This window comes from Euleptes europaea, chromosome 12 (assembly GCF_029931775.1).
Source record: "Euleptes europaea isolate rEulEur1 chromosome 12, rEulEur1.hap1, whole genome shotgun sequence".
In the NCBI taxonomy this organism is placed as follows: Eukaryota; Metazoa; Chordata; class Lepidosauria; order Squamata; family Sphaerodactylidae; genus Euleptes; species Euleptes europaea.
In genome coordinates, this window is record NC_079323.1 from 23,174,583 (window position 1) to 23,194,902 (window position 20,320).

The 20,320-nt window shown below is 44.5% G+C and overlaps 2 protein-coding genes across 2 annotated transcripts; one reads left to right on the forward strand and one right to left on the reverse strand.

The window, feature by feature from the left end:
* Positions 1-595: 595 nt before the first annotated feature.
* Positions 596-13,753, forward strand: GTF3A (general transcription factor IIIA). The gene is made up of 10 exons (XM_056858154.1): positions 596-626; positions 2,119-2,432; positions 4,288-4,388; positions 4,756-4,846; positions 6,102-6,190; positions 8,230-8,303; positions 11,060-11,143; positions 12,120-12,349; positions 12,431-12,490; positions 13,485-13,753. The coding sequence occupies exons 1-10, from the start codon at positions 596-598 to the stop codon at positions 13,638-13,640; spliced, it is 1,230 nt and encodes a 409-aa protein (XP_056714132.1). The 3' UTR covers positions 13,641-13,753.
* Positions 13,754-13,761: 8 nt separating this feature from the next.
* On the reverse strand, positions 13,762-19,984 carry MTIF3 (mitochondrial translational initiation factor 3). The gene is made up of 4 exons (XM_056858155.1): positions 19,477-19,984; positions 19,359-19,361; positions 14,767-14,921; positions 13,762-13,971 (listed from the first exon to the last, which is right to left on the reverse strand). The coding sequence occupies exons 1-4, from the start codon at positions 19,955-19,957 to the stop codon at positions 13,762-13,764; spliced, it is 849 nt and encodes a 282-aa protein (XP_056714133.1). The 5' UTR covers positions 19,958-19,984.
* Between the last annotated feature and the right edge of the window lie 336 nt (positions 19,985-20,320).

Below are 20,320 nucleotides of genomic sequence, written 5' to 3' on the forward strand. Positions count from 1 at the left end.
CCACTCCTCCACGTGAGCAACAGAGGCTAATCTGGTGAACTGGATTTGTTTCCTCACTCCTACACACAAAGCCAGCTGGGTGACCTTGAGCTAGTCACTCTCTCAGCCTCACCTACCTCACAGAGTGTCTGTTGTGGGGAGGGGAAGGTGATTGTAAGCAGGTTTGATTCTCCCTTAAGTGGTAGAGAAAGTCAGCATATAAAAACCAACTTTTCGTCTTTTTCTTCTTCTAAAGTTACTCAGCCAAATGGCATAGCAGAATGGGGATGTGGACCTGGGTGTCCCCATTCCCACTTCTATACTCTTAATCTGTACAACATGACAGCTCTCCTCTGGTCTACCCATATCCAGAATATTCTATCCATGAGCTGCCAACCTGTAGCACATGTACCATAAATTGAATCAGAAGCAGGGGTTGTAGCATGGCTACAGAGAAGTTGGAGGAACCATGGCCCAAGTTGCAGTGTGGAGGAACCCCATGTTTTGTGTTGCTGTTTCTCCCCCAGCTCAATGGACTAGAATGGGGATTCCCAACTTTGTTGAGCCTGTAGACACTTATGGATTGTCAAAACAGGCAGAGGGCATCACCACAAAAATGTCTGCCATTGAGCAGTTCCAAACTACCGGTAAGTATCCACTTATAACAAAGGTGGAGCAGCGGTTTGAGTGGGTCCTCCTTGCAGATATAAAACTGATTCCTCCTGGGGTCTTCTGAAGCCCCTCCTGTTCCATCGAGATGGAGGAAAGCCAGGATTGGCTCTTTAGTTTGGGGAACAGGAAAGGGGGCCCTAAGAAAAACATTAGCAGGCACTATGATGCTTTAGGAATTCCCCAACTTCTATGGCCTTTACCATAAAAACTGGAGGAATTTCTAGATCTTTGATGATGGACAAACATCACTTCCGGGACTTGGAAGTGACATCACTTTCCCCTCCTAGAGGGGTCATTGGCACAGGGCCATCAACCCACGCATAACATGTTTCTAAACTAACTCCCCTTTCCCCCTTGCTAACAATGTTCTTAGAGTGTTTTTAAATTGTAACAGCTGATCTAATACCATTGGCCTCCTATTCACTCACCCTTCTCCAAGTATGACATAATTTTTATTATTGTAAATAATTCATTTGAATATAATCCTAACATTGTGTTCTATTTAAAAATACGATGAATAACAAAGTTACAATGATGAATTATTATCTCAGACTACAATAAATAACTGTCGCCATAACTATATTGAAAATAATAATGATGATATTGTTGAAGGCTTTCACGGTCAGAGTTCATTGGTTCTTGTAGGTTATCCGGGCTGTGTAACCGTGGTCTTGGTATTTTCTTTCCTGACGTTTCGCCAGCAGCTGTGCCAACCTGAGAAATCAGCAGTGGCTGAACATGGACTGACACAAACAGGACACAGGGTCTTATTCCAAGACACTGAAAGACTGGACAATTCTACCAACTATTTTGTCAGATTGCACAGAGAAGCAAATTCATAAACATCAGCACAACTTTAACAGAAAAGAAGAGAGTTTAAGAATGAATAAGGCTTGGCTTCCTGTCCTGAAAACCTCCAGGCTAACGAAGACTACAGTCCACAATAGCCATGCAGATTAGCTTTGGATTTCACACATTAACAGATCACTTCAGGATACAATGGTTCCACATTAACATACCACACCCTCATTAGCACATTATCTTGATACTTGCAGGACAATGATTAACACATTACCTTGGATGCTTTTTGCAGGACAATGATTCAGCTCAACCCAACCCCTTTCTGACTATATATTACTCTTCCTACCCACTTGACACCGAGAGACCCTGTCCTTCAGTGTGACTCCTCTGAAGATGCCTGCCACAGCTGCTGGCGAAACGTCAGGAAAGAAAATACCAAGACCACGGTCACACAGCCCGGATAACCTACAAGAACCAATAATGATGATGCTTTCCGTTTTCTTAAAACCACCGGAAAAAGTACTGACTAAGGAGCAAGACAGCCGTGCCCTTCCCTCCCAGTAGGTCTGGGGGCGCAGACTCCAAACCCCGCTACACTCCCCGTCCAATCTCTCGCGCAGGAGAACCGATAAAGCCGACAGCGTGAGTTATGCACGGATTGGGGAGGGGAGGAAGAGAAGGAGCGCAACGCACGCCCTCCTCGTTGGAAGGAGAGGAGGAGGAGGAGGAGGAGGAAGTGGGCGGCGCAAGAGGGCCGTCACGTGGCCCGGGATCGCAGCATGGCCGGAGAGGAGGTTGCTCGCGAGCAGGCGGCGGCCGCCGCGACTCAGTCCGCAGCCGGCAAGCGAGAGCCATGTGGCGGCGGAGAGGGCAGCTGCTGCCCTGTCCCGCCCCGTTACATCTGCTCCTTCCCGGACTGCGAGGCCACCTTCAACAGGGCCGGGAAGCTGCAGGAGCACTTTTGCAAACACACCGGGGAGGTGAGCGCGGCGCTGGAGGGGTGCCTGGCGCGAGGGCGCGCGGCGATTGGGCCGCGAGGGAGGGCGCCGCCCCCAAGAGAACGTTCCCGGGAGTGTGGGCGGGGAGAGAACCTTGCCGCACCTGGCGAGGGAAGGGGCGGGCTCAGGAGCAGCGCGACGGTTCCTATTAGAGCGTGCCGGGGAGTGTGCGACCAATGGCGGTCGAGGTAGCTCCTGATTGGCTGCTAGTGGGGATCGGCGCTTGCTCAGTCAGGCGTTAGCCTTGCTCGGGTGTTTTGCGTGGCCTGCGCGGTGTGCATCTTAGGGCAGGCTTTTGTGAGCCAAGGCTCGCGTCCTTGGATGCATCTGAGAGATTTAAGAGTAGCAGTTCTCTCACTGCTGAATTACAGTTGATATTCAAACTAAAGTCAATGCTGAATAAAGACCTTGCATTGATGGCTCATGACCAAGGCTGATTTCTCCACACCCATCTCTCCCCTGGACTTCACAGACTCTTCTGCATGCCACACCTAATCCCATCACGTCTGCTAGTCACATGTACATACTGTTATCATTTACATACTAATGCTTGTCTGAATTCACTCTCCTCTACTTAAAGACAGATGGATTCACATTCTAGCTGTATCTGAAGAAGTGAGCTGTGGCTCACAAAAGCTCAGACCCTGCCAGAAAATATTTTTGTTAGTCTTTCAGGTGCTACTGGACTCTGGCCCTTTTCTATTAGATGCATCTGGTATGGGGATTGTTTTGACAAGCAAAATTTTCTGAGAAGAATTGCAGAAAAGGAGCGGCAGGGGAAAGAGATGGAGAAAGGAAAGGCTTCTTGTAAATCTTTCAGCCACTGTGCTGTACCTGCTCTCACCTAAGCTAGGGGCTGTTTGTTCCAGCAGCGTTCGTGCACTGTGTGTTGTATAGCAAGCCCTGACCTGGATAGCCCAGGCTAGTCTGATCTCGTCAGATCTCGAAAGTTAAGAAGGGTAGTATTTGGAAGGGAGACCTCCCAGGTATACCAGGGTCGTCACGTGGGGGCAGGGCAATGGCAAACCATCTCTGAACATGTTTTGCCTTGAAAACATCGCTAGGGGTTGCCATAAGTCAGCTATAAAGGGAAAGGTAGTCCCCTGTGCAAGCACTGGGTCATTACTGACCCATCGGGTGATGTCACATCCCGACATACTAGGCAGACTATGTTTACGGGGTGGTTTGCCAGTGCCTTCCCCAGTTGTCTACACTTTACCCCCAGCAAGCTGGGTACTCATTTTACTGACTTCCATCGTGATCAAACGCAGGTCGTGAGCAGAGCTTTTGACTGCAGTACTGCAGCTTTACCACTCTGCGCCATGGGGCTGCCAAGTCAGCGATAAAAGAAAAAGGAGAACATAAGGCACTTTCCACCACCATACAGTAAACCATCGTCATGTTATGAACACTGAATTTGTCAGTTCTGATGATGAACATAACCGTCAAAAATAATGCCCTTAATTATTGAAACTGATTCAGTGTTACAAAGTCTTTCCTATATGCCCTAAAGTGAGAACTGCCTGTAGAACATTGGCAGTGGCGCCTCTGTGACAGAAGCAGTAGATTGTGAGAGAAATAGCCAAGATGGTCAGGGGGAAAGCAGGGCTGAATGGTCCTAGTGGGGTAGGGGGCAGAATGGTAACTGGATCTGTGATTTGGGGAGCCAGGGAAGTGGGGAAGTCAAAGTGTTTGAATTTCAAATACTGAGATGAGGCTACTGTCCCCATAGTTCATGGAAACCAACCCTGAACAGTATGTTCTGTGAAAGAGCAGTTTGGTGGGCAGGAGACATAAGCGTGTCCTTTAGCTTATAACCCTCTTGTCTCTTTGTCAGCGACCCTTTGTTTGTGATTATGAAGGCTGTGGTAAAAGGTTCACAAGAAACTTCCATCTTAGGCGCCATTTTCTTGTACACACCGAAGAAAAGCAATTTATGTAAGTAAACTGTTGGATTTGTGGGTGGGAAGAGTCGGAATTCTCCATTTTGTGATTCTAAAGATTTTGGTTGCATGAGAACTGGTTGGTTGTAATAACCAATAAAAGAAAAAGGAGAAAAACTCAACCAAAAGTCAACTGAAAAGACTGGAGTAGGTTACTCCTGTTCTGTACACCTCGCAGAGGGAGTTTAGGCTGACGGTGGGTGACTGGTTTATGTTCACTCAGCAGGCTTCCAAGGCAGAGTGGGGATTCCGACTTGGGTCTCCCAGGTCCTACCACTTCGGTACTCCTGCCGCTACACCACGTTGGCTCTCATGTTAATTCTTATTTTAATTGCTGAGAACATAAATATCTACATTTGCAGGTGTACAATTGATGGCTGCAATAAAAAATTTGCAACAAGATCAAACTTGAATAAGCACATGGGATGCAAACATAACAATCGCCAGTATGTGGTAAGTAGCACTCATTGTTCTATCATGCTTACTTAGAACTAGAGAATCGTTTCTAATATTGCTTGTTTGCTTTACTAGCTTTTAGGCACTGGGCCAAAATACATCTTTCCCCCAGGCTTTCAATTAGGGGGGTTTATCTTACTAGCTTTTTAATGGTATGCTTCTGTTTTACAGAGAATTTTAATGGTGTGCTTTTAATACTGTGATGTTTTAGTTGTAAGCTGCCTAGAGCAGGACTCTGAAGAGGCAGCAAAGAAATATCCTAAGTAAAATTAATAACTAATACTTGATATTGTGATGTAGCTGATTCCTGAAACAGTTCCATTGCTGAGCTGCGGTTCAGCATGTGGGCAAGGCAGACCTTCCCATTGTATGCTGGGGCTGGGAAAAACTTCCCTATTTGCGTGCAGAGCACAGGTTGTAGTGGACATCTAGGCTGTGCAAAGGACTTGGCCCATTTCAGTCTTGGGGGTCTTAGTACATGAACAGAGTACTGTGTTCAGTTTTGGGCACCGCAATTTAAGAAAGATGTAGACAATCTGTCCAGAGGAGGGCAACAAAGATGGTGAGAGGTCTGGAGACCAAATCCTATGAGGAAAGGTTGAAGGAGCTGGGTATGTTTAGCCTGAAGAGGAGAAGACTGAGAGGGGATATGGTAACCATGTTCAAGTACTTGAAGGGCTGTCACGTAGAGGAGGGTGCCAAGTTGTTTTCTGTTGCTCCAGAAGGTCGGACCAGAACCAACAGGTTGAAATTAATCAAAATTGTTTCCGTCTAGACATTAGGAAGACTTTTCTAACAGAGCGGTTCCTCAGTAGAACAGGCTTCCTCAGGAGGTGGCAATCTCTCCTTCCTTGGAGGTTTTTAAGAAGAGGCTAGATGGCCATCTGTCAGCAGTGCTGATTCTATGACCTTAGGCAGTTCATGAGAGGGAGGGCATCTTGGCCATCTTCTGGGCATGGAGTAGGGGTCACTGGGGGTGTGGGGGGGGAGGTAGCTGTGAATTTCCTGCATTGTGCAGGGGGTTGGACTAAATGACCCTGGTGGTCCCTTCCAACTCTATGATTTTATTCTATGAATTTTCCCACTGGGTCACGTGGTGGACTAAAAGCCCAGAGATCCAAGTCCTGTGCCCAACTCTGCCATGGATTCCTATGGCGGCCTTGAGGAAGCCTCAAAATACATCACGCACTAGCATAAATTCACCTGGGCCTGTCTCTTAACAGCAACTAACTTGATTTTTTTTTCCAAACAGTGTGACTTTGAAAACTGTGGGAAGTTTTTTAAAAAACACCAGCAGTTAAAAATTCATCAGTGTCAACATACTGGAGAGCGATTCTTCAAGTAAGTGAATCATCTAACGCTGCCTATTCTTTTAAAATACCATTGCGTGTCGGAAACAATACTGATGTTTTCAGTGCTTCTAGATCACAATGACGGTTACCTTTTGAAACATTGCTTTATTGGAAGCCTGAGGTTAGGCTCTCAGCTTTTGATTTATATCAGAAAATAGTGGAAATGGTCTGACCTGTTCATGCCTGTCCTGACTAGGGTGCCACTTCCAGTCTCATAGCGTGCAAGGCAGTACCTTTTTCACGAGTTAATGAGCTTTCTGCTTTGTAAATAGTGGGTAGGGGTGGCATTTGAAGTCTGGGATAGCTGAACGGGGGAAAGGTTCCTGTGCTTAGAAAGAAAAATAAATGTTGGGAAGATCAGCCCTCGATCTCCAAGCATTTCCTCTAGCTAGGCTCAGAGCAGTGATTTGCATTGGCAGAGGCTTTGCTGTTAAACTTCTGATTGAACAATTGCTTGCATAAGCAAAATTACAGATAGGGCTTTTGTATACAACAGGCAGTTTTTGTTTCCATGCTGTGGAAAGCCAACATTTTGTCCAGACACATTTATCTGAAAGGAAGTTGCTTCGTTTTAGTGGGGCTTGGGGTTGCATCTGTGTTTCTACCAACAAGTTAGCACAAAAAACCCAATTCACTTATATGTCTAACTTGTGGTACCTGCATAATGAACCGCCTCCTAATTTGTAGTTGTGAAAACAAATGAACTGTAATCAAGTTTAAGCACATGTAGCTGCATCTGAGCACATCTTCCTACCGTTGTTTCTCTACCCTTTGTTTCTTCTGGAGTCCTCACTATTTAAGATTTGTAGACTCAATGCGGGCAGAGTAGGGACCTCTCTGCGTTTCTTGCTTTGTTTATGAAACTCGGCATAGTGCCCTGCAAATGAATGTAAAAGGTAAAGGTCCCCTGTGCAAGCACCAGGTCATTCCTGACCCATGGGGTGACGTCACATTCCAACATTTACTAGGCAGACTTTGTCTACGGGGTGGGTTGCCAGTGCCTTCCCCAGTCACCTTCCCTTTCCCCCAGCAAGCTGGGTACTCATTTTACCTACCTCGGATGGAAGGCTGAGTCAACCTTGAGTCGGCTACCTGAAACCAACTTCCGTCGGGATCGCGCTCAGGTCATGAGCAGAGCTTGAACTGCACTACTGCAGCTTACCACTCTGCACCACGGGGCTCCTAGCAAATGGATGACTCCATAAATATTTTAGTTTTGATTTTGCCAGTTACCATCCAGGTAGTGAACTGTGGCTGAGAACTTATGGGAGATGCATAGAAGGGCCTTTTTATAAAAGGATTAGAGCTGCAGTCAGTGATGTAAATTTTCTGGGCAAATTTTAATTGGAAAATGTTCATGTTTAAATAATGTTAACACAACAAGGTTAAATATACCATGTACAAGCTTGTATCATGGACGAGCACTGAGGTTTGTCCATGCTTCTTATCCGACACTTAGACAATCAAATGTGGCTGATTTGCAGCAGAACAGCATACATACGCAGGGCAAAAAATTTCCATGGATAAATACAGCATTAGAAAAGTTTCCACCCTGCATCACTGACTGTAGTATAAATGGAACTGCTCAGGAGATTGCTTTTATAAGAGATAGGACAATAATCTGTTTCCTTTTATTGCTGTCTGCATTACGGTATGGCATGCCTTAGACCGTTTTTGGTCTGCGTCGTTCTCCAGTTCTGCAATCCTGGTCCCACTGCATGGTTTATTGGAGGTCTTGACTGTTTGTTTGAATAGTTTTTATATTTTGTTAATAAACCTTGAGTCCCAATGAGAAAGGCAGGCTGTAAATGAATGAATAAATATTTTTAAACTTGTGTGAAGACCAAAGACAGGTTTGGGCCTATTACTGACGACTTCTTGAACAGTTATTATCATGTTATCAAATGGTCCTGTTAATCTTCAGAGGGATGGCAGGAGTACAGAGAGAGCTGGCCATATTTATGGGAGGGCATGCTGTGTGTACACTTTGCTTAGTTTTGTCTCAATGTGTGTGTGCTTGCCCCCTAGATGTAGTCACCAAGGATGCGGAGAGCGCTTTTCTATGCCTCATCAGTTAAAACGCCACGAAAAGACCCATGAAGGTAATTGAGGCTCTTTCCTTCAGCCATGCCAAAGTAGTAAGCCGTAGAAGTTAGGCAGGCTCATAACAGCAGTGCACATAGAATAGGTAGGGAGACGTCACTTGAATTGCTAGGTGGAAGAACGTTATAAATCATCCTGGGTGTTAACCGGTTTTGTTTTTGCTGTCTGGGCACAGCTGACTTATGGTGACTTCAAGGCAAGAGGTGTTCAGAGGTGGTTTGCCATTGCCTGCCTCTGAATCACGCCTCTGGTATTCCTTGGAGGTGTCCCATCCAAATACATGCCAGGGTCAAGACTAAAAGTGTGTGACTGGCCCAAGGTCACCTGACAAGTTTCCATGGCAGAGCGGGGATTCGAACCTGAGTCGCCCAGATCCTAGTCCAACACCTAAACCACTACACCACACTTGCTCTTAACCTGTTTCTACCAAGGGCCAAAACTTGGATCCTACCCTGTTGGAATAGAAACCTACTCCTCACAGCTTCACACACTGGCCCCTTTTCCTATTAAATTGTTATCTCCCCTCCGGACTGGGGCAGAACTGAGTTTGATGACACACCTGCCGTCGTCACAGGGGGTTCAAGCAGCTTAAGCTAGACAACGTTGCTTTGTCTGGTTTTTGTGCCCTGCTTCTGGCACGCGGAGTTGGGTGCTATTTCTTGTCTGGCTGCCCTACAGTTAAATTCTTATTGGTACAGAGAGCGTGGTAATAATGCTGTGTATGCCGAGGAGAAGCCAACAGCATTCCCAGTGCCTTCACAGCTGGGATCGTTCACCGGGAAACTATATACTGGCATTAGGAGCTCCAGCAACCTTTTAAAAATTTAACTGAGAATATTTAGGAGGTAGGAAAAATACCTTAGCTTGTCCCAGCACTCTCCTCACTATCTTGCATCTGCCCTCTTTTTAGTGGTACAGATACAGACCTGAAGATGGAAAAGGAGTATGTAAGTTTGCCTCCTGTTCCTAAACACTCTAGCTGGGAAGCAATCCGTACTACCTTCAACTGTGATTGACATTCTAGTATTTATTTATTAAATTTATTTATACCCCACCTTTCTCCTCCGTGGGGACCCAAAGCAGCTTACGTTGTTCTCCTCCATTTTATTTTCACAACAACCCTGTGTGGTAGGCTAGGCTGAGAGACTGACTGGCCCAAGGCCACCCATCGAGTTGCCTTGGCACAAGTGGGGATTCGAACCTGGGTTATTCAGATTCTAGTCCGGTGCTCTTAACCACTACACCACACTGGACTGGTGCGTAACTCTTTCTCTGGTATGCATTCTTTGTTTTAGTGATAGATGAAGACATAAGTCTCCCAGAGGTGGTGAGACTGCTACATGATTAAACATGCCTGTGTTCCTTGCAAACAGAAGTTTGGCATGTCTGGGAATCTGGTTCCAGCCCTGCCTTCTCCTAGTATCATGTTTTTTAAGTGCAAGAAATACCTTCTGTATAGGGGAATGTCTGGCCCAGCCAGTGTGTCCGCCTGCAATGCTTAGCCAAAACACGAGTTTGGATCCTGCCTGAAATTTTAATGAATAGAAGGTTTCTATCCAGAGAGTGCAACTTCCTACCTCTCCTTACTGCAGCCCCAAATGCCCCCTAAAATGCTGTTCCTGGGGGACGGAAGACCCTAGGAATAGCTGGGAGGGAATGGGGGTCTGTGGTGGGAGGGGAGAATCAGAGAAAATCACCCTCCCTCCCATCTGTAGAACTCTTTGCAGGATCCAAGCAATAGGCATTATCACCTCAAGGAGTGCTAAGACTTAGGAAAGGGGAAATCTAAAGTACACTGCTGCTGAAACAGTTCTTTCTACAACTTCCAGTCTTTCCTTAATTGATTTCTCCCAGTTCGTTTTACAGGGCTTATTTTTCAGTTCATATACAGCAGTTGAATCAGCCTTGACCCGGATGGCCCAGGCTAGCCTGATCTCATCAGCTCTCAGAAGCTAAGCAAGGTTGGCCCTGGCTCGTACTTGGATGGGAGACCACCAAGGAATACCAGGGTTGCTATGCAATGGCAAACCACCTCTGTTAGTCTCTTGCCTTTAAAATCCTACTGAGTTGCTACAAGTCGGCTGTGACTTGATGGCACTTAACACACACAGTTGAATCAAGCCATGTGTATGGATTGAGGCTATTTAAGGCATCCAGTTCTGACTTGAACTGAGTGTTTTAATTGATGGGATACCCTACTTGGGGGTGGGGGGAAAGAGCAGAAAGTGACTAGGTGAGATGTCTAAATACCTGTGTATGTTCTCAAATTCAGCACACTTCTAAAAGAGATCTTGCACCTATATATATAGCATAAGGTTGACTTTAAAGAGAACAATCTGGCGGTCTTTCTCAAGTGACATGGTAAATCATCACTTGCCCAGTGGTCCATGTAGAATGACAGTGGTTTCTAAGCAGTAATGCAGTTCATTTCTGTGGCAAGTGTGCTTGTGAGGCAGTTCTCATTACACTGGGAAGCTGCCTTATTCTGAGCCTACTCAGACTGACAGCAGCTCTTCAGGGTCTTGGGTAGAGGTCTCTCGCATCACCTACCACTGATCCTTTTAACGGGAGATGCTGGGGATCAAACTTGGCACCTTCAGCATGTAAAGCAGATGCTCTGCCACTGAGCCACAGCCCTTCCCCAATTTGTGGGTTGAAACAGTTGTTTGCACAGGTAGCAAAAGCTTGGTGAATTAGAATTGTGAGTGTCCTACAGGAAGGCTGTTTTAAACTTCAGCTTTGCATCTTTTAATAGGCTATACATGCAAAAAAGATGGCTGTTCGTTTATCGGGAAAACATGGTCACAGCTCCGGAAACATGCAAAAACTGGACATGTCGGTAAGTTGCTGAAACACACGGAATTTCACTCTAAAAGCTCATCCCGAAGTCTGCTATATTCCTTATTTAAATCATTGTTCTTTTGTGAGTTAATCTACTCTGACTTTTTCATGTTCAACTCCAAGTAACAATAGGCCATTTAGTATACTGTTCACGTTTGGGTAACGTTTGGGGCAGATGAGTAGCTATAGGCAGGCACACACACTTATATAGTGGGTAAGAATGTCAAAGATACAGTAAATCATGCGTATTTAGCAATCCTTGTTATCAACCCTAAAAAAGGTAAAGGTCCCCTGTGCAAGCACCGAGTCATTCCTGACCCATGGAGTGATGTCACATCCCGATGTTTACTAGGCAGACTTTGTTTACAGGGTGGTTTGCCAGTGCCTTCCCCAGTCATCTTCCCTTTACCTCCAGCAAGCTGGATAAACGTTTTACCGACCTCATAAGGATGGAAGGCTGAGTCAACCTTGAGCCAGCTACCTGAATCCGACTTCGGTCAAGATCAAACTCAGGTCGTGAGCAGAGCTTGGACTGCAGTACTGCAGCTTACCACTCTGCACCACAGGGCTCCTATATCAACCCTACAATAGTCAATATTAAGCCCATATTGCAAATGGGGAGGTGGCGGTGTGGCTCAGAAATAGTAGCTTATTAAGTCACAGGTGAGATCTGATCCAAGCTCTTCACAATTCATAGCTAATCTCATAACTATTCTGCTATACTATCACTTGCGTGTTGAGTGTAAGGATCCTGTGTGTGTATGTAATTGATAGGGCTGGAAGGCATGAAAGGTGATTGGGGAAAATTTGCTAAGGTCTGGGGTCATGGTAACATATTATGGTATTGTGTTGTGCTATTCAGATAGCATGCACGCATACTGCTATTTGCTGGGGAAGAAATGAGGGATTGCTGCTAGATTCTGCTGCTTAGAAACTGGGAACTCTTGCCAGTAATTTGTCTTTTTCTCCTTCAGAACCAGTAGTCTGCATTGTTTGTGCCAAAACATTTACCCGTAAAGATTACCTCAGATGCCACCAAAAAATTCATGCCTTGGAGAGGGATGTGTTCAGATGTCCAAGAGACGGCTGTGGAAGGACTTATACCACCGTGTTCAATCTTCAGAGCCATATTGTCTCTTTCCATGAGGAGAAAAGGCCATTCTCATGTGACCACCCTGGCTGTGGAAAAGCCTTCGCAATGAAAGTAGGCGTTTAAAAGTAGGCTTTAGAAGTCCACATTCTTCCTTTTTAGGCCTTGTATAAACAGCACTGTTGTTCTTTACAGCAAAGTCTCGTAAGGCATGCCATTGTACATGACCCAGAGAAGAGGAAGCTGAATTTAAAGGTAAGTCAAACTCTTGAATCATTTTGCCTTCAGAGCAGCCATTCCTCGATTGTGATTTGCAGGACTTTTCTGGGTGAGGGGCCAGGTTGCTAACATAGGGATCTACCTGAATCCCACATTGCTGAGCAGGTTCACTTTCTAGATTATGTAGCTGAAGTAATTACAATTGTCTGAAATGTTGCCTAAAAGAAATCTTGAGGTTCCTCTCTGCGAGAGAAATTGAAGAAAGCCAAGTTTTCTATTAAGGGTACTACCAGGGGTGAGTCCCTGGATTGATATGGGATGTTGTCTAAAGCATAACTTGAAGGGAATTGTAATTTCCATCTTAGTACGCATGAAGCTGCCTTTATACTGAATCAGACCACTGGTCCATCAAGGTCAGTACTGTCTACTAAGACTGGCAGCAGCTCTCCAGGGTTCTCAGGCGGAGGTCTTTCATAACATATACTGCCTGGTCCTTTTAACTGGAGATGCTGGGGATTGATCCTGGGACTGAGGGCAATAGTTGGGGAAGGCTACTGAAACTCTTAAAGGGGAAATAGAGGAAACAGAGGGTCTAGAAACTGATTGCTGTCCCTTATAAAATGGATAGAAAAATGGATTCTTGACATGAAAACAGGACCTAGTATTTCAAAGCATCACATGAACACATGAAGCTGCCTTATACTGAATCAGACCTTGGTCCATCAAAGTCAGTATTGTCTGCTACTCAGACCTGCAGCGGCTCTCATGGTCTCAAGTGGCTCTCCAGGGTTTCAAGGTCTTTCACATCACCTACTTGCCTAATCCCTCTAACCGGAGCTGCTGGGGATTGAACCTGGGACCTTCTGCATGCCAAGCAGATGCTCTACCACTGAGCCACAGCCCCTCCCCCAAATCACATATACATAATTTTCACCCAAAAAGGACCATAAATGTACACAATAACGTTTTTAAAAAATCTTTAATGCTTTCTCTTTATGATGGACCTTGTTGTGTTCGTTCTTAATTCTAGAAACAGCGTCCCAAGCGGAGTCTGGCCTCTCGCCTCAGTGGCTACATTCCACCTAAAGCACAGCAAAGAAATGAACTGGCAATAGATGAGACTTTGACCGCACAAAACAATGTGAAGAATACCCTGCCAGCTGTTGAAACACTGTGTCTAGACTAGAGTTGTAGATGAGTTTCATGCACATGAATGGCTTTATGAAGTCACTGTTGGTAAGTTTGCAGCCTGTACAGAAAACTCAATTTGTTCTGAAATGTTTCCACTTTGTATTAAAAAAAATATATCATTGTTCTTGAAGACACGACTCAGTAGGTTCCTTTTCATTGTCCTTCTGTGTACTTTTTTCTTTTTCCATACGTTTATACTCATGGAGTTCTTTCTCCGACATATGTCTGTATACACACATACTTCTATTTTCGTTAAGAACACGAGGCGGGGAGAGGTAAGTAGCTTTGTCTGACATGGTCTCCAAAATCCGCTCGAAGAGCTTTAGCTGAAAATGAGAAGCAGGCTTGGCAATATGAACTGTATTACACGCTTGGTCAAAAGATGCAACTGTAAATCCGATAATACCAGCCACTGATAAACCTCGTATCGGCAGCCATTTGTTTGCCAGTGGGGATTGGGCCCATCATCCCTTAATCTTTACATTGTCTTGTTGCTAAGTTCCATTGCAATTGAAGAAGAGTTGGTTTTTATGTCAACTTTCTCTACCACTTAAGGAAGACTCAAACAGGCTTACAATCACCTTCCTTTCCCCACAACAGACACCCTGTGAGGTAGGTGGGGCTGAGAGAGCTCTAAGAAAGCTGTGACTAGCCCAAGGTCACCCAGCTAGCTTCATGTGGAAGAGTGGGGAAACCAACCCAGTTCACCAGATTAGCATCTGCCATTCATGTGGAGGAGTGAGGAATCAAACCCGATTCTCCAGATTAAAGTCCACTGTTCCAAACCACCACTCTTAACCACTACATCCCCCTGCCTCCATACTGCTGTTCAGCTTGTGGAGTGATGACACTTGAAGGAGGATACAAAACTACAATTCTCAGAACTAAAAATAAGCCCCCATGCAGTTTTAATAATTCAGATGGGGAAAATGTGCATCTAGAGAGTGGCAAAGCCTCCCGTGCATAAATGGCCTTAGTCTGAATGGGAAAGTGGGACACCTTCACACAGACCTGTACAAAATATATATGTATCTCTGACTACATACGGTAGGTAATGTTAGCGATCTTAATTGTAAGTAACCACACAAAAGATCAAAGATCACTTTGTTCCTCACGCTTACCATCTTTTCTGGTCCATCAGCGATTTTCTTTTCCTGCACCGTAACCCTGACATGATGCTTCTTTTCAATCCACTGCTGAATTTGTTTCACCTTCACATCTAAATCGTGCTGTGCAATAGCTGTGGTAAAAGTCAGTTCCTTCTGCTGAACAGGTCCTGTTTAAAATACAAAGCAAGAGCCTGCAAATTCCACATAGTTGCATCCTAAACTAGGCCCCTACATTGACAAGTTGCTCAGCCAGGATTGTTTCCTGCTTGCTCTTGAATCCACCCTTTTATTCTTTCAAAGTATGATTACAGGTGAAGTGGGGCTTCTAATCTATGCTGAAGTCTTTTGTAGCTTAATTAAAATAGAATTGTACACTACACTAAAGGGCCTTGGAAGACAGATGGGACCAAAAGGCTGCCGAACTTTTCATTAGCAATCTCATATATGTATGCCACGATGGGTAACCGTGTTGGTCTATCACTAGCAATAGAAAAGAGCAAGAGTCCAGTAGCACCTTAAAGACTAGCAAAATTTCTGGCAGGGTGTGAGCTTTTGTGAGCCACAGCTCACTTCTTCAGATACCCTGCCAGAATTTTTTTTAGTCTTTAAGGTGCTACTGGACTCTTGCTCTTTCATACATATGCGAACTTGTTGCCCCTCTTAATTTCCATCAGCAGGCATATAGGGGCATTCATCACAGGGACTTTGTGCCCTCCAAGAACTAGGTAATACTATCTCGTTTGGCTTCTAGTGCACCACCTATGCTAACATGAGGACTACCAGGTTTTCCTTTACTGCTGCTAAGTGCTTTACACAGGATCTGTATTTTCCGCACTAGACAGCAACCTGAATTACTGGTGGCTCTTATATTTGAGGGAGATCTACTGTCTTTGCCCCAGTAGCACTAGGACTTAGCATGGTGTAAACTAATTGGCCTTGGTCTCGCCCTTGTATCCAGCAGCATCTTTCTTCCACCCATCATACTTTACTCAACAGCTGGCCTGATAAAATTTGTGATTGTTTAGTTGGTCCTAATAAGGATATTGTGTGTGTTAAGTGCCGTCACGTCGTTTCTGACTCATGGCGACCCTATGAATCAATGTCTTCCAAAGTGTCCTATCCTTAACAGCCTTGCTCAGATCTTGCAAATTGAGGGCGGTGGCTTCCTTTATAGAGTCAATCCATCTCTTGTTGGGTCTCCCTCTTTTCCTGCTGCCTTCAACTTTTCCTAGCATGATTGTCTTTTCCAGTGACTCTTGTCTTCTCATAATATGTCCAAAGTACGACAGCCTCAGTTTAGTCATTTTAGCTTCTAGGGTCAATTCAGGCTTGATTTGTTCTAAAACCCACTGATTTGTTTTTTTGGCAGTCCAGGGTATCAGTAACGCTCTCCTTCAACACCACATTTCAAAAGAGTCTACTTTTTTCCTATCAGCTTTCTTCATTGTCCAGCTCTCACACCCATACATAGTAATAGGGAATACGATGGCATGAATTAATAAGGATATTACGCTAGTATTACTTTGATTCCCCAGCCCTCCATGGACCAAAACAGGAATTTGTCTACCTTTATCTCTTTTTTTAAGGGCCAAGGCCAATTACAGCTGTTTCAGTATTGGCAATTCAGGTTATGTGCCACTTGAATCTTCCCTCTGAGGCTGAGAAGCAGTGGAGGCTGTACCTTGCCTTTTGTGGCCCATCATGGTGCTAACTCAAGATCTCTTGCCCAAGGTATAATTCCAAATAAGTCTGCAAAGTCCAGAATGGAAAATTAACAAGAGGTGTTCTGCCACAAGATATCCTTTTTTTAATAACCTGAATCCTGTGCAAGAATTCCATGTAACCTGAAAGGTCATACACACACTGTGAAACCTGACTCATTCTAATAAAGGTTATTTCATCGCCCTTGCCAATTTCCTTCTAATGTACTGTCCTCCTGTGGTGGAACATAACCCATAGCTGGTGGTGGAAAATTATGTCAAGTCGCAGCTGACTTATGGCAACCAAGTAGGGTTTTCAAGGCAAGAGACTAACCAGTATTTTGCCACTGCCTTGCTATGCATAGCAACCCTGGACTTCCGTGGTGGTCTCCCATCCTAGTACTAATCAGGGCTGATCCTGCTTAGCTGCTGAGATCTAACGACATTGGGCTAGCCTAGGCCATCCAGGTTTGAGCAACCCATAACTAGGTCATACCAATACTCCACATCTTAATTTTCTTAATGCTTTTTTAAAGAAAAGTGGAAGGAGGAAGAGAGATGTTCAAAATAACTGGGCCCTACTGTGCAGGTTGCCTGACCTGGATGGCCCAGGCTAGCCTGATCTCGTCAAATCTCAGAAGCTAAGCAGGGTCAGCCCTGGTTAGTATTTGGATGGGAGACCACCAAGGAATACCAGGGTTGCTGTGCAGAGGAAGACACTGGCAAACCACCTCTGTTAGTCTCTTGCCATGAAAACCCCAAAAGGGGTCACCATAAGTCGGCTGCGACTTGACGGCACTTTACACACACACACTGTGCAGGTTGGGATTAAAGCAGTTCTCAAATCTGAAAAAGCTGATGGTTATAATAGAGAAACTGATCTATGTGTTTTGAATCTACATTGGTGAGGATAAAACCTGGGAGAGGTAGTTATAATGGAAAGGAGGGGCTGTGGCTTAGTGGCAGAGCACATCCTTTGCAAGTAGAAGGTGCCAAGTTCAGGCATCAGGATCTCCGGTAGCAAAAGTCCAAGACCTTCCTCTGCCGGAGAACCCAGAGAGCTGCTGCTAGTTTAACAGCAATACTTGAGCAAGAGCAAAGGACCAAATGGACTAGACTGCTTCGATTACTGTAGAATACCAGAGGGGGGAAACTGTGGTTAAGTACACTTACATAGGTAGAATTTTGTTGCATAAAATGGTCAGAAAGACAGCCAGGGTAAGCAAGGCCTGCAGTTAAGAAACTCCCTGGGGTATCTTTGTGATTCTTTTTTTGTAGCCTGTGCTGAACGGATTATGGTTATGAATTTATAAAAGAAGAGCTTGGTAGAAACTGTCTTCCTTTGTAAATGTGAAAACATAGCCCATTTACCTCTTTGAGAGGTTTTAATCACCACCACATGAATATGCTCATCAGTGGGGCAGCTATCTGAATGCCAGCAGCTTTCACAGTCATTAACAAATGATTAGCACAAAGCTTCAAAAAGCCCAAACAAATGCTTATTTGTATCTAATGAACATTCTTGGAATATTCTTCAGTACTACTTCATCCCAATACACTGGGGTGGATCCAGCCTTCTTTTTCACTCGAACTCACCCAAAATACTCTCCCTACTACAACCCCTGTCCCACATGGCTTTTGTCCATGCTGGTCCCCTGATTCCCAGCATAGGCTTTTTGGTGGTCAGTGGGGGCCCCTCCTTCCTTTTACATTAGCAGCAAAACTAGCTGTATCCGAGACTTTTATTTGGGCTCTTCTCCAAGTGAAGGGCCAAGATGCCTGCAGGAGATTTTCGATTTTCTATCCTAGATACTAGGATTCTCCCCCTTCTCTGCTAGTATATAAATGCTTGGTGCGGTTTCAAAACCGTGTGTTACAGCAGTCTAGAACAGGGATCCTCTATGCAACAGCTGTGGGTGTTCACCAAGTGGTGTGACCAGGTGTGACCTTTGCCCAGCAGGGCTTTTGATTGGCTGTGTAGACTTTTAAAAAATTGCTTCAGCAGCACAATGCAAGCAACTTCCCTGTGTGGCCGAAGGTAAGTTGTGTGTATGCAAAATATTTTGAAATATATCCTTTTAAAAGGCATTGTGTTAAGTAGATCTTCTACCTGAAAGGTTGAAGAGTTACTATCAGAGTTATGCATGACCTCACTTCCTGACATTTTGTGGTTGGCTCCACCTCCTATGGCAGCCATTTTGTGGTTGCGTCCATCATTGTGTCAGAATTCCAAAGAAGCTCACAGGCTCAAAAATATTAGGGACTTCTGGTCTAAATATTACAGAAGCATGCATCAGTGTATCCTGGTCACCCCTATCAAGAAGGGGTGCTAACCTGAATCAGATGTAAATGAAAAAGTACTTCTAGCCATCCCCACAATTTGCTTCTCTGATAACATAATAGTTCTTAACATGATTAACAAAAGGTTAACTTCATTCCATCAAATAAGGGCAATTCAGTCTTTTCCAAAATGTTGGACTTCTTAACCAAGAAGACTTATAATGCAAGTTTGTACTTTACCTGAATTTATCAATTTATCCAAATTCTGTAACAACTGCCAAATTCTGCCAAAAATATGTATGTTTATATTTCTACGTATATGTATTAAGCCCTACTCCTGACCACTTAACTATTTTCTGCAACTGTCAATTTAAGCGTACGGTCTTAAGAGCAAGAACGTAAACAAAAAAATCCATGGTTCTCAGGAGATTAGTTCTGGGCTCATATGGAATCATGGAATGCGCCACCCTGCAGATTTACACTCTATTGGCCTGGCTGGTGTATCAGATGGTCCATCCATAAGAACAAACAGACCTATATGCATGTACTTAAGAAAGTGGCATTGTAACTAACACAAGCTCTTTCCAATTATCAGCTGAGAATAAAGTATCAGCTAAGAATTACCAGCTGAGAATAAAGTATCAGCCATTTTAGTCCACATTCAACAGAAGAATGCATCCCAATCAATATTTGGAAGAACAGCTGTCGGAATCAAAGCTTAATTAACAAGTGCATCGCATACCCTTTTTGGTGCTAGCTTTCTGTTTGTCTCTAAGTTTGAGGCGCTCTTCGTGAATCTGCTGACCGCTCATTAGTCTGTACACGGGAGGGTCTGCTGACTCCTTCAGCACAACAAGCTTCAACTCCTTTTCATCCATAATACGAATCACATCCGCTCTGTGTACTTGTCCCTGATCCTCTCCATTTTCATCAATCAGGCGAATAATTCGATGAGGGATTTTCCTCCCAACAGTGTCAATGGTTTTTCTGGCATTGGCGTTTTTCTTTCCTTTCACCTTTTCCTCAGCATCTTTGTATGTACAGAACGTTTTTGTAAGGACAGAGAGAAATCCTCTTTTAGACTGCTCCAGATCGACCCAGGTGTGAGAGATCATTGTGGTGCGCATTGGTTGTGCCCCCAAAGTGGCAAAACATCTAGTGAGAAAATTAGCATCAGTCCTTAGGGCCTGACCCATTAGTTTCTTTAGGCACAAAGCAGTCATTATGGGGAAAAGAATAAATGGAGTCCAGACACCTAAAAATAGAGAACAAAAAGTTTAATACGGCAAACAATTTAAGACTGTATGGTGATGGATAATGCAACTCCTCTAGGGGTGTAACAATCATTTTTCAGCTATAGCATCTTCCATCCTCTCACTGCATAATATACTGTAAATATGTGATAGTAATGGGGATTATTTATTGTATTTTGCTTCCTATGTGGATATAACCACCATAGAGCTATGAGTCAATCTGACGTGGCTTACAGAGGTAGCTTCTTATAATTCAGCCAATGAAACTAATTAAGTCCATAATACAAGCAGATGGAATGACTATGCAACACATAATTTACAAAATGCATTGCT

What these genes read in the sequence shown, in the direction of transcription:
- MTIF3 (XM_056858155.1), bottom strand. Translation starts at nt 19,957, where the DNA reads ATGACTGCTTTGTGCCTAAAGAAACTAATGGGTCAGGCCCTAAGGACT. An exon ending in CTGATGGACCAGAAAAGATG is followed by an intron (nt 13,972 to 14,766) that starts GTAAGCGTGAGG and finishes TCTCATTTTCAG; the next exon opens with CTAAAGCTCTTCGAGCGGAT.
- GTF3A (XM_056858154.1), top strand. Translation starts at nt 596, where the DNA reads ATGTCTGCCATTGAGCAGTTCCAAACTACCG. An exon ending in ATAACAATCGCCAGTATGTG is followed by an intron (nt 4,847 to 6,101) that starts GTAAGTAGCACT and finishes TTTTCCAAACAG; the next exon opens with TGTGACTTTGAAAACTGTGG. An exon ending in CCACGAAAAGACCCATGAAG is followed by an intron (nt 8,304 to 11,059) that starts GTAATTGAGGCT and finishes ATCTTTTAATAG; the next exon opens with GCTATACATGCAAAAAAGAT.